The sequence below is a fragment of the Micromys minutus genome (genome assembly GCF_963924665.1).
Source record: "Micromys minutus genome assembly, chromosome: 8".
Classification (NCBI taxonomy): domain Eukaryota; kingdom Metazoa; phylum Chordata; class Mammalia; order Rodentia; family Muridae; genus Micromys; species Micromys minutus.
This window is the reverse complement of record NC_137977.1, coordinates 25,989,014-26,002,928: the sequence shown is the minus strand read 5'-3', so window position 1 is coordinate 26,002,928 and position 13,915 is coordinate 25,989,014. Positions and strand designations below refer to the sequence as shown.

Here is a 13,915-nt window from a genome sequence, read left to right as displayed (position 1 = left end):
TGCTTACCACAGAGGCAGGAATGCACTGAAAGGGTGTGACCGTGGAACACCAAAGGCCGGTGACACTCACTGCTGCTGAAGGTATGTGTACGGTGTGTGCTGTATAGATGGGTGTTGGGAGGTCAGGGTTGGGGAGTGTGTTTACACAGAGCTTTCTGGAGGGGGAATTGTGAGAGCTGAATTTTTGAAGGGTGGATATGACGGTGGGCTGGGCTACTGTGGAGAGAAAGAACTTGCCATTGTCTGGTTAGGGATAAGGCCTGGAAGAATATAAAGGGGATGGGGGAGGTCTTAAAAGGCCAGCAAGGCAAGGCAACGGAGTTAGGAGTTAGGCAGAGACCCAATCATGAAAGCCCCAGAGGCAGGAATCTGCACTTATTCCTAAAGGCAGCAGAAGTCTGCCAAGCCCGAGGGAGCAATCTTCATGAGGGAGCAATCCTCAGACTTCCGAGGTAGGAAGGTCTTGAAAAAGCAGGAGTGAAGTGAGTATTGTCAGAGACCAGATTGCTGCACAAGCCACAGCTCTCCAGGTGGGAGCTGTGTGGGGTCTGCGATGGGCAGGGGAGAAAAGAGGAAGCTGCTTGGGGACTTTAAAAGTTGAGAGGGCCTTGCCACCATCTGATGGGTGTGAGTGGTTTCTATTCAGACAACAGCCTGGGAAAACAAATGCTTCTATCGGGGTTGAGTCTTGCTTTTGCCATCTTGGAAAATAAGATCCCACGGATCCCTGAGAGTAACGGTGTTTTGTTCACTTCGTTGGTAAGTGAAGATCCTCCCAGACAGCTACTCAGTTAAACAGTGATGCTATTCCATCATCTGCATCCCGGTTCGTAGGTTTATCTGTTGGTGCTACTGCCCAAGGCAAAGGCAAAGGTGGGCCAAAGATTCCCACCATCACTGCAAGGTGATCAACTTCTTGGGTTTTTGTTTTTTTGTTTTTGTTTTTGTTTTTCAATTTTACCCTTGAACATACTGAAGCTGTGTCATCAGACATGCATGAACTTGGAAATGTCAAATCTATCTGTTGAATTTTTCCATTTATCACCATGAGATGGTTTCTTTACGCTACTAACCATTCTTTTTACTTTGGAATTATTTTATCTCATATCAATGTAGCCAGGGCAACTTTTAACCTTTTAGTATTATTTGTCTATCATGTTTAAAATGTAAAATACATATTTGAGGGAAAGGGAGAGAGTGGGGGCAGGGCTCGGGTACACATTCGTGTGTGCGTGGGTGTGCACAGGCTAGACGTCAGCATCCCTCAGCCATCTTCTCTCTGTTTTCTGAGACAGCAGCTCTCACTGAACCTGCCGCTCACTCAATGGCTGGCTGGACACTGAGCCCCTGTCTCTGCCTCACCAGCCCCAGAATCACAGATTTACATCACATGATGTTTTCATAGATGCTGGGGAACATAACTTACAGCCTCATCGCTGAGTACCACGTACTTCACTGACAGAGTCCTCCCCCATCTGCTTCTCATGGCTCTGTCCTATGTATTTACGTTGGGCTGACCTTACCTGAACCTCTTCCTCTCTATCCCCTTCCCCCTTATACCTGTTTAACCCTCCCGCCCCCAGCACCCATTCTTCCACTCTTACATTACATATGTTCCCTCTCCCCTAAACCTGTTTGTCCCCTTTTATGACCCTCTTTCTAGTTGTTTTGCCTCTACACACACTTGTGCTCACATAAACATACATAATACCAAATATAGAAGATAGGATCTCCATGTCAGAGAGAACACAATGTTGTTGAACCCCAGTGACCACACTTCATGTGATATTTTCAAGTTCCACCCCTTTTCCTGTAAATTTCATTTCTCCTTTCTTTGTGGGTGCACAAAATCCCCTCTGATGTATGTTCATTTTCTATACCCATTCATTGGCTGATTAACATCTTGGCTGGCTTCATCTCATGACTATTGTGAATACAGCAGTGGTGAACATGGCTGAGTAAGTGACTCTGCTCAGGAACAGTGCAGCCGGGACACAGAGCACTCTGGTTCTATGCTCGGGAACAGTGCAGTCGGGTCACATGGGAGTTGTATTTTCACCTTTTTGAGAAGCCTCCACACAGATCTCCACAGTCCTGCTTCAGTTTACTTACGCTGTCATCGGCTGCATTTCCAATAGAATCAACTGTCACTAAGAGTTCCCATTTGTGTTCTTGATGACAGCCTTTCTGCCTGGGGTGAGATGGATCTCAAAGTAGTTTTCCCTTTCATCTCCCTAACAGCTATGAATGGTGATCAGTTCTTGTGTGTGGATGTGTCATCCCTAGTGTCAGGATTTATTGAATAACAATATACCCACAATGTGCTAACCAGTTCTTAAAAGTGATTGCTCAGTCTGTATTTCTACTTTTCAGAACTCTGTCTAGCTCCTTAGCCCATATTTTGAGTGGGTCATTTTTCTCTTGTTTAACTTTTTTGAGCTTTTTATATATTCTAGATATTAACTATCTGTCAACCCATTAAGATTTTCTCCCATATATAAGCTCCCTCTTCATTGCACTTGTCGGTTTCTATAAGACTGACACTTGCTGACTTGTCTGTAGTGTGCATGCCACTAAAGCTGGTTTATTTTTTTACCCTTTGCTTTAACCATTCTGTATGCTTATATTTTAAATGTGTCTCTTATAATCAAAATATTTATGCCTATGTGGGTTTTAAAGAGCTCCTAAGCTAAATAATTTAGTCCATTTATATTTATTGTGGCTCTAAGTATGTTTGGATTGATTTTATTCACCTACTTTTGAACACTATTTTAACATTTTTTGGATAATTTGTATAAATGCAGTTTTACTTACTCTGCTTCATTCCTCTCATCCCTACTAGCTATTAGCTGAAATGCATTTTATTTATTTTTAACATTTAACATACACATCTGATTTAATAAAATCTAAAGTGAGCTAACATCTCTAGAGGTAGGATTGAGGATTATGGGTGGTTTCATTTATAGAAACATGAACAGTATATAAAACTGAAGTCATGTTTTATACATGCTAGGGTTGAGGACTACCTTAATAGAAACCTGCTATTTTTAGTGGCCTTATACAGTTTGCAAAATGCCTTTCTACAAGGATAGTCTCTGTTTCGTAAACAGCAACATGGGTTAAAACATACCGATAGGTTTCAATGTTTATCTGTCTTTGGTTCTCAGAACTGTAAACCTTTCTCCAATTCCCAAGAATCACTTTCATAACTATCTATATGCCCATATCTGAATCTGAAACAATGACTTGAATTATCCCTTACACAACAGTTCATTTTTGTCTCCATATTCTCTGTTATCACCTTTATGATTTAATAAGAGGAAAAGCTCAGTTAACCTATGCCACATGTAAAAGATAATTTAAAAAACTATCTTAAATAAAGCTGATCCAGATCATACCCAGCTTCAACCAGTTTGATAAAACCACGTGCTCTTATATCAAACAGGTTGAGTCTCATTTTTATACTTTTCTGAATGCTTTTTGAATGTTGCATTTGTTTAACCCTTTAGAGAATTCTGTGCAGTAGGGAGAAGGAGATTATCAGGAAAAACATCTCCTGAGTGTGTGGCACAGCCATGTCCTCACGGCCCATTTGTGCATTCCCAGGGCTGTGCAGTAGATACGTAGTGTCCCACGTGAAGAAATGATGTGAGTTCCCAGGCAAGGGTATAACTTCCCCGTTTGATGTGTCTGATCCAATGGCCGCGGCTGACTGACTCTGTCAGCTTGAACATGGACATTCCAATTGGTTTAGTGTTCCTCTCACTTTTCTGTCACTGGCAAACCAAGAAAATCATCATGTGCTCCTAAAATCTCAGCAGAGTCCCAAATCCAGGAGCCAGCTTGGTGTAAAAGGATGAGAGGGTGTTCACTGGACTTGATCTTCCCCATCTTCCACGCAGAAAATCCCCTCTCTGGATAGCCACTAAACCAGACAATAGTAATGAAAAGCAGGGCTTGCAAATCCAGGTCCTACTTAACACCTGATTTCACTTAGTTGGTGTATTCATTTATGGAAGCAACTTGTGTAAATTCCCAGGGACCTGTTCACCTTGCTGCCTTATGGGTTTTGCCACACCATATATTTCTTTTATTCACATCCTGTAGCAAACAATGGGTTATGCAAAGCATTCTTGACTGTCCAATTCTCAAAACATAGATAAACTTTAAATGAAATTAAGAATGAGGGGTTTTTCACGCCCCACCCTCTGGTGTTAGATGATTCATAAAGCCTCCTGCGACAGCTCCATAGTGATACCAGGCTTATTCTAAGGAAGTGATGTGGGGCTTTCAGCATTCGTGTGCAAGTGTGAACTACAGGGTTAGTAGAGGAAAGCATCAGAACTGTGTAGCCATCCCGTGACTGCCCTGCTTGCAGGAGGAGCCCACGGAGAATAAAGAACTGTAGATACTGTAGTTCTCACTGCCTTCCAGAAGGACCAGAAAGACCTACTGGGTGCTGGTCAGTGTCACTCCATTGTTGAAGGTTCTGAGGGGATAACATTCAGACTGTGTGGCTTATACACACATGTAAAATGAGAACATTAATATAATCCTTAGCCAGAGTTGGTACCTCCAACCCATCCAGCCTTCTGGTGTATCTAACTGTTCATCTTCACCCCAACTGATCGAGGCAAGGATACAGGCAGGGAGAGCCAAATCCATGCCCAGCACCATGAAAAGAACCTAACAGCCACTGTGGCTGGGACTGAAGGAAGGCTATCCTTGGCATGTAGTTGGCCCACATCAGAGGAAATGCAAGTAGAAACTTCCCTTGGAGGAGAGCCTGAGGCAACAGGAAGCTTCTAGTCTCCTGAGATTGACAATACCAGAAGTAGCCATTAGAGTGTGGTTACTGTTTCCTGTATATCAAATTATGTATACAACTTAGGAAGTATAGGACATACAGTCAGAAACCACCATTGGAGGAGACTCTAAAACAACATGAAAGTTCTACTCTACTAAGAGTAATACCAGTGTGGCTATTGTTTCCTCTACAGGCAAACGAAATACACAACTTAAGAAGTATTGGGGATAGAAATAAATGGAAAAAGTTGTATGATCTCTTAGTGACATTGTAAGGAAGGGGAATCTGCAAGCTAATGCAGAGGCATGGGAAGTTAGTCCCATCTGAAAGAGCTATGTCGCTTTCTATCATAGGGGAGCCAGGGAGCTGGAATATAGCTCAGTGGTATAGTGCATGTTAAATTAATATGCAGAGTTGGGCAGTGGTGGCACAAGGTTTTAACCCTAGCACTGAGGAGGTAGGCAGATCTCTATGAGTTCAAGGCCACCCTGGTCTACAAAGTGAGTTGCAGCCAAGGCTACACAGAGAAACCCTGTCTCAAAAAAAAATAAATAAATAAGTTGTGTGCTGGAGACTCTATCCCCAGCACTTCTCAAGGGGGGAGGAAATAAAGTGATTCAGAAAGAAGCAGAGCAAGGAATGGGAGTGGGCTAAACAGTTGAGAGAGGAAGGGGAGGTAGGCAAAGAGACCAGAAGCTTGAGGAGAATGGGCAATGTTTGAAATATATTGAGAATTTGGAAGGAAAACACAATGCGCCATGCAAAGCAAATCCTTCCTCTGCAGCTGATGTAAGTAACATTTTCTGCCTCTTACAGTATTATATGGCAGGAACAATGCACCATTTTGTTGAGGAGCCATTTGTGATCATCTCTCTTTGAAAGTATATGTATATTTAAATTGGGGTGGGGGTATCTTTTCAAGGGCACCCCAAACAGTAACTGAAGCTGAAGTCAATTAAGTGGCCTGTGGGAATGCAGAGTCAGAGAATGTACCAAAAGCAGAGAAAAGGCAGACACTCCCAATTCAAGCTCTGATTCTGGTCACAAAGATAAGTTATCTAGATTTATTTTGTTTTCAAATCCCCTGTGTCAATAATTGATATATTTTATACCAATATGAATGTATATATAGTAGATACATATAAATACAAAATTTAGAGGTCTATAAGATGTCTTATATTAGACTGCAATATTATATTAGTGTATATCTGTATATTATAGTATAGTGTATATTATGTTAGTTATGTCTGTGTGCAGCTTATACTAGAAAACAATTAAGGTGAAAATAGTCTGGGCCCATGGACAGATCTGAGTTCTCCACGTGATAAGAGGGTCTGTGGAAGACTATGACAAAGCAGTGGCCAGGCACAGCCTTCAAGATGTTCTGTCTCAGAAAGTGTCCTGGGGGCAATGCTTGCTTTTTAAAATGCCCCAAGCCTTTCTCTCTGACTCCTTTCCCTTCCTCCCACAAACTCAAAAGGTCTGGATACATATTAACCCTTTGTTGGCCCTGCAGTTCTCTTGGTTCACAGGTGCCCAAATGCCAGGCCATTGATACCCTCTGCCCTGCTCCGGCTCGGCAGTACCTAGTGAAAACAGTGTGGGGTGGAAAGCAAAAACTCAGCTTCAGCCTCGGCCTCATGACTTCTGTGGGTTTTAGCCAGATCCCAGGTGTTATTTCAGTGCAACCTAAGTTTTTAATTTGAAGGTATTTGTAGACCAGAAGGAGGGACTAAGACGTTTTTCCTCTTGACCAAAGGATTAAATTTGAAGTTCTTTGAGAGAGATTTGGCTGGAAAACCTCTCCCAGGCTTGGAACTATCTATCCCCTCTTCTGCCATCTGCCACCCCACAGGCCTATCCACTTTGGGTATCACCTGAGCAGTCTGTGGCCTTCCCTTCTTGAATATGCCCATCACCCCTTCACTGGAAGAACGACTACAGGTGTGTTTAATTTCTTTCAGTCCTGAGCGTACCCCCACCAGTTACCGCTGAGCCATGGCTGAAGGGGAGATCACAACCTTCGCAGCCCTGACCGAGAGGTTCAATCTGCCTATGGGAAACTACAAAATGCCCAAACTGCTCTACTGCAGCAACGGGGGCCACTTCCTGAGGATCCTTCCAGATGGCACAGTGGATGGGACAAGGGACAGGAGCGACCAGCACAGTAAGCATTCGTCTGAGTTACACACATGCCTTTCTGTCTTCCCTAGTCCAGCATGGGAGGAGGGCAGGAACTGGGTACTGGTACCCATTTTCCAAGGCTGTGTTGGCAGAATGCACTCTGAAGTAAGGCAGCACACATATACCAAGGGGCTGGCTTTGGAAGGCGAGGAACTATGGGCTATCACTTAGCTAATTGCATCTTACTGCAAGCTTTTGGAAGGATTCTCTGTTGACCTGATAGAACTTTTGCCAGAGTTTAATCATTGCACCCCACCACCAGGTCTAGAAACTAATATAAGATCATCCCCCACCCCAGCCAGACAAGGGCCTAGACACCTCACAATGGGAAGAAGCTGATAAGCAGAGATGGGAAATCCTGAACAAAGATATGGGTTCATTTTTAAGTCAAGAGAGTCTCCAGGTGATGTTTCCACTGGGTTTGATTTAAGAATCCTAGTCTCCAACCACAGACTAACACATTATAAACTATGCAGATTTCCTGTAGCACATTGTGCAGATGTGGCTGTGGTGTGCAGAAGGGGTAAAGTCATTCTCCAGACACTAATGGAGCCAGAGATAGGAGCCACAGAGCCAGAGGCTGACAATTCTGGGCTTTCCCAGCAGCCTGGCTTTCAGACCACATTGATAAATGGGGGGTATGACTTAGGGGAAAGATCTATCTAGACAGTACTTCTAGTGCTGGTGTGTGTGTGTGTGTATGTGTGTGTGTGTGTATGTGTGTGTGTGTGTGTGTGTGTACATATGATAGTAGGTGTCTGCTTTCTACTAAGAGTCAGAGATTCCCTAAGTACCACTAGGGTATTAGATGCTGTAGGGAAGCCAAAAGTCAGAATTGATCCCTGCTTAAAGGAACAGCAATCTCAAGAGCCAGACATGCTGTGCAAGCCAAGAGAGGAAACCAAGGAGTGAAATCAGGAGACGCAGGAGAACACAGGTGGAAGCAAAGTTCTATGGGACGGGCTTGAAACCAGGATGCAGACTGCTGATAGGATAGCTTGTGTGTTTGATGTTTAATTACGCCTGGTGTAAGGACACACTCCGCAGACTCAGTGCAATGGCTTCAGGGAAACCCTCCATGCAGTCTCAGATGCACAAGGAACTGGGATGGGTGACAGCTTTGTCCCCTACTCCTCCAGAACACAATACAATAACACAGCTCAGGGGATCAAGCTTTAATTCCTCCGACTTTAAATGTTTATACTTAGTCTCATCGATTTTTCTGAACCAATGGTTGATCACAGTGACATGCTTCTTAAGGTTTGCCTAGTTGGTGGAACAAGAGCCTACAATCACGGGGTTTCTGGGCAAATATCATATGCTTTCACTATGATCATTCTATCATTAGCAGCATAGGATGTCTCTGGGTGCATAACATTGGGACAGCTTGTAGTGGGATTTGGCTACAGGGCTTAAGCTGTCAAGAGTCTTGGGAACCCAGCATTGCTCAGGGGTATTTGTCGTGTGACCTGAGGCCCACATTTTCAAGTTAAAAAAAAAAAAAAAAAGGTTAGAATACTGATCACTGGTTTCTTTAGAAAGTTAAATGAAATGATATAGTAACTGTTTTGGGTACAGTGCCTGCCCGGCCCAGGGTGGCAGTTCAGCACGTTGCTGTTACAATCCATAGCCTACAGACCCCCTGTATCACACAGATACACAATGTGAAACAAAGGGTTGGAGTCTGGGTTGAGGCTTTAACTCACAACTTCTCGGCCAACATTTGAAAGGCTTATATGGGCTTATTGTTTGCTGACTCTTAAACAATGAGCAAGGGCCAAGGGGACAGAAGTCAATCCTGCAGTAAGTAGGCAGCAATCTGCCCTGTACTGGCTGAAAACACAGTGGACAATCTGCCCACTCACCGCAGTCAGGGCCCTGGAATGCTGACGCTCATGCCCTACCCTGCCACTTTCTAACCAGACAGTTAATGTTCTCTCTGTTTGGCATGAAGTACTCTGGGAGAGAATCTTCACGTTGTCCAGCCAATGAGCCATCTAATCCCCAGTGTCCCCAAATGCCTAATTTGGGGCAGTCTTTTAATCTCATTGAGACTTAATTTCTCCCCCTGTGGAACTGAAGTATTACCCCCACTCTGTGCCCCTCACAGTACCAATCAGCATGCCACAGAGGGCATCACAGGCGTGGGTGCTCTCCCTGAGTGTGGATCTGTCGCCCTCTTCTGCCTAGCATTGGCACTGCTGTTTGAACCCTAAGGCCTCCAAGAACCAACATGAAAGCCCCTGGAAAGCCATGACCCACCCATCCAATCTGCCAAATGGGAGCTCCGTTCTTTAACCGTTGGTCTCAGCAGAACGGAAAGCTGTGGAAACAGGCAGAGTCACACTCTAAAGCTTCCTGAAGGACGAGCACCCCTAAAAGCCAGTCAGATACTTAGGCAAATTATAAACCCCACAAAATACAACTTGCTTTGGAACCCTGCAAGACAAAAACAACCAATTCCTCTCACAGCGTCTATTTGTCCTCAATGAGTTGACCTGCTGTGAGCAAGGTGAAGAGATGATCCAAATTTGTCTGCCATACCCTTGGGAGGGACAGCTCCCAGGAACCTTATCCGTGGCATCAGCCTCCGGAGGGTGCTGTACATTGACTATCCTAAAATAGATTGAAGTGAAATGTCTTCTGTAGAGAGGGGGGAGGTCTGAGCTTGTGGCTTCACCAAGACTTGGGACATAATTATCCACACACAATATAACACGGGTACACTGCTGTAGCATCCACGATAAGTGGGGTCTGGGGCCTGTGGAGATGCAGTTTGTGGAAAGGCTGCTTTTGACAGAAGAATGCTGGTCCTGAGAGACAAGTAGCTAAGTGTCCATTTTGAACATGGGTGTGTGATGGATGTGCAGCCTGGCACCCTCTCATTGCAGCTACCCTTCTGCTTTCACTTGTCGGCTTACTTACTGGACTTCTCTCCTGCAGGGCCCCCTGAGTACAAGGACTCTGGCCCTTAATGCTCCACATTGCAGCTTTTGTGTCCAGTGCATTGACTGTCCCTTGGTTCAATGCCCAGTAAGCATTTAATTTGATGAGCCACCGACTTGTACAGTTGGCAGAGAAATTGAAATCCAACAATATCTCAAGAGATGCCAGTCAAGCACTGACACATGCTAGGCCCAGAACAGGTCATCCTCGGCTAACAACAGCTCTCCGAGGTCACTAGGCACCATCGTGCTGAAAACCCAAAAGCTAACAGGATGTGACCAGCCCCTCAAAGGAACAGTGTGTAGAGCTTATCTCTCTGTCTTAATACTACCCTGCTTTCCCCGAGGATCCCACAACCCTGATACTAACATTTTCACCCCACAAACTAATTACATGGGTGAGCTTATCCTATCACATGGTACAGATAGGCAAGGGCAGGTTGATGCCTTCTTAACGTATTTACCAGATCTGTGCCACCTTGTGGCAGTTACTTTTTCTCTCTGTGCCTCAGTTTCTTTGTTTTGAAAACAAGCATGCTAACAGTTATCTGTGTCACTGGAAAGTAGAGATGTGAGATGTGGTGTCTCTGAGGGCATCCAGCACACTGTCAGGCACCTAAATATTCAAAACGGTGACATTCTCCATGGTTCTCATTGTCTTCCTCCCTAGGATGGATAGCTGGCCATTAAAATAAATGTTAAAATGGATCACAGGACACCCAGTGACTTTACACCCAGCTTCTCTAGTACTGTCTCAATTGGGCCTCCTGCAACCTGGCCCAGAGCCACAGCCTGCGCAAGCCGTAGCCCATCAGGCCCTTCCCAGTCAACTTCCCTGGCACAGGGGCCACCAGTGTAAAGAGATGTGTGTTCGTCTGTTCTTCCTGCCAGTGGTTTTCCTCTGGAGAAGGGATGCCAGGACTTACTCTTCCATGAGATCAACAACTGCAACAGCAGTTGGAGAGACAGGGATGGCATGCCCTTGAACATCCCTGAGCCCCACCCCCCCAGTCCTCCCCCAGCATGGAGGAAGGAGACTGGGAGCAGGAGAGGGGGGTCCTCAGCACCACTCGCCACACAGATGGAAATGTTCTTCAGCAGAGTGTGTGCCAATCAAATATTTATAAACCTAGCCACATCCTAAAGGCACCAGGGGAGTATGCTGGTCCAAAGGATCTTGCTGCATTGCCCTGGATCCAAGCAGGCCACACACTAGTGAAACCCCTCCCTGTATACTTCCATTGTCTGGTCTGGTGGGAATCCACATTTAATGGTAAAGGCATTCTATTCCCCACCAGCTTAGGCTGCAAGTCAGAACAGTTTTCCAAATAACCACATTGGGGAGGTCTGAGCCCTGACGCTGTAGCCAGAGAGGGGTAGGCCTACAGGAAGGAATGTCCCCCCAACACGATACGCCCAGCCCACCATATGTGGTACATCAGCCTCCCATGTCCCTGAGTCTAACCCGAGACCCCTTATTTGATTATAGGAGAATTCTTCTAGAAAATCTATTATGCATATGAACACACACTAATGTGTCAATCTCTGGACTAAATAAAAAAAATTCCTTGACTTTTTTCCAGATATAAAAGACACCTTCACAAATGTTAGCAAAAACTCTTTTCCATATGTACACTACACACACACACACACACACACACACACACACACACTGAAAACCACTGGAATTTCCCCCCTCCCTCCAAGTCCATTTTTCCTCTTCTCTGTCTTTAATGTTTTGCAAAGCCTGGTTTGTGGTTACACTTTAATTATAAACTCCACTGACATAAAACAACCTGGCTGAGTTCTGAATGAGGCTGACCTCACTCTGAGTAAACACAGCCAAGGACGGGAAGTCTCCAACCCAGAATAAACTGGGCTCGTAATCTCTGTGGCCTCTCCCTGGGCAGCAGGCATAAAAGGCAGGCCATGCCACACAGGAGCCAGGCCCTCCTCTCTGACTTCCCAGCCCAAGATACCAGCTGTCACCTTAGCAGTAAAGGTCCCTAGCGCAGGACAGGAGTGAACATGGGGTGTGGCCCCAGAGCTCACAGATCTTGGCACTAGCTACCTTGGATTCTTTTCCCTTCTTTCTGCTCTTAGAAAGTAAGGGATCATGTGCCTCTCTGTGAACACGCTTTGGTTACGACTACGTGGAAGCTTATGGTCACAGATAGGAAAACTGACACCGGCTATTCCTTAGGCATAAAGCTCTAGTACCCAGGTAGAGGCTGGTGGAGTCTCTGGATAGCACTAAGCCCCTCTTCAGGAAGGAGCTGTAAGTACCCAGAGACCACAGGGTGAGGAACCCTGAACATGGAGCTTAGAAGCATTTCGGGCTGATATTTATTTTTTATTCTAAAACCAACACCCTTCAGCATCTATGCTTAGCACAAACAAGGTCCTAGGTTCAGTGCCCAGCACCAAAACCCAAAACCATACATAGAACAAAACACCTAAAGGTACAAGCCTGACTTCTCTTCAGGAAACTTAGGGCCACAGATCCACCAAACACTTGGAGAGGGCACTTCATGTTTGCCATAACAGCACTTGGGAGTCTGAGGCAGGAGAATCACTACAACTGCCAGGTTATCCTGGGCTACAGAGCAACATACTGTCAGTTAAAAAAAAAATCTACCACATAAGCCTTTTCCAGCCCTCTTCAAGTCAATTTTTATAAGGCTCTGAATTTCTAAAAGAATTTTCTATCGACCACTAGTTTGTCTTTAGAAAGCTGTTTCCTGTTCTGCTAAATCAAAATTTGCTGTCTCCATCTCAGAACTGAGATAGAGGAAGTACTCAGCTAGCTGCAGACTTTTTCTTTCTTCAATAATAAGCAATTTGAAATGCTCAGGGCTGCTGTCCTTCCTGTGCACAGACAGCAAGCAGGCTCTCTCCCAGTGAGGACACCATTCACCTGGTGGCGGGTGTTGAACATAGAGAAAGTAGGGCTCCTGTGACCCTCCATCCCATCCCGCACCCCACCCCTGGTACTTCTGGGCCCTAAGGACATTCCCATCTTATGGATTCCCTGTACTCAAGCCTGAGGTGGATCTCAGGTCACTTCAGAGATCACCAGGAGCAAGAATGGAGTCTTGGGGCCAGCAAGGTAGCTTGGTAGATAAAGCTCTTGCTTGCAAATCTAAAACCTAAATGTGGTTTGTTTTGTTTTGTTTTTAATATAATCCATGTAAAGGTTTTAGAAAGAACTAACTCCACAAAGTTGTCTTCTGACTTCCATACCTGCATCACGGCATGCATGGCTCCTTCCACACACACTTCATACACACACACACACACACACACACACACACACACACACACCTGCACACAGACAAGGAGGACTAAAGAGATGTCTCAGTGGTTAAAAGCACTGACTGCTCTTCCAGAGGTCCTGAGTTCAAATCCCAGAAACCACATGGTGGCTCACAACTATGCCCCCTTCTGATGTGTCTGAAGACAGCAATGGTGTACTCATCTAAAATAAATCTTTTAGGGGGGGGTTAAAAAGAGCAAGGAAGGAAGGAAGGAAAAGAGTCTAAGGGTCTGTTATTCACTAGGAACAGACCTTTAAAACATTTCTACCCCTGAAAGGCAGGAAGAATTGTGGGAGATGGTGAATCTTTGATTTTAAAAAACTTCATAATATCTCATGTGTATGTATTATAACACAAAAACATACTCTAGATACATACCAAAGACCATCCATTAATCCAGGACCCAGAGATGCCCTGCAGAACTGACTCTCTAGAACTAGAGAGAACATGTGGATGAATCAGATACACACACATACACACATACACACACATACACACATACACACACACATACACACATACACACACACATACACACATACATACACACATACACACACACACTCACTCACACATATACACATACACACACACACACACACATACACACACACACACACACACACACACACACACCTGCTATGGGTCCCCAGTTCTCTGTC

At 44.9% G+C, this 13,915-nt stretch overlaps 1 protein-coding gene across 3 annotated transcripts in view; it reads left to right on the top strand.

Annotated features, from left to right (window-relative positions):
* Positions 1-13,915, top strand: part of FGF1 (fibroblast growth factor 1) — an 88,740-nt gene that overhangs the window by 63,043 nt on the left and 11,782 nt on the right. For 2 of the 3 annotated variants that reach the window (XM_080919993.1, XM_080919992.1), the window contains exon 3: positions 6,772-6,974. In XM_080919993.1, the coding sequence (XP_080776119.1) occupies positions 6,806-6,974 (169 nt within the window). In that variant the 5' untranslated portion in view covers positions 6,772-6,805. Of the gene's footprint in view, positions 1-320; positions 453-6,771; positions 6,975-13,915 lie in introns of those variants that run through there. The other variant, XM_080919994.1, reaches the window with a different exon arrangement.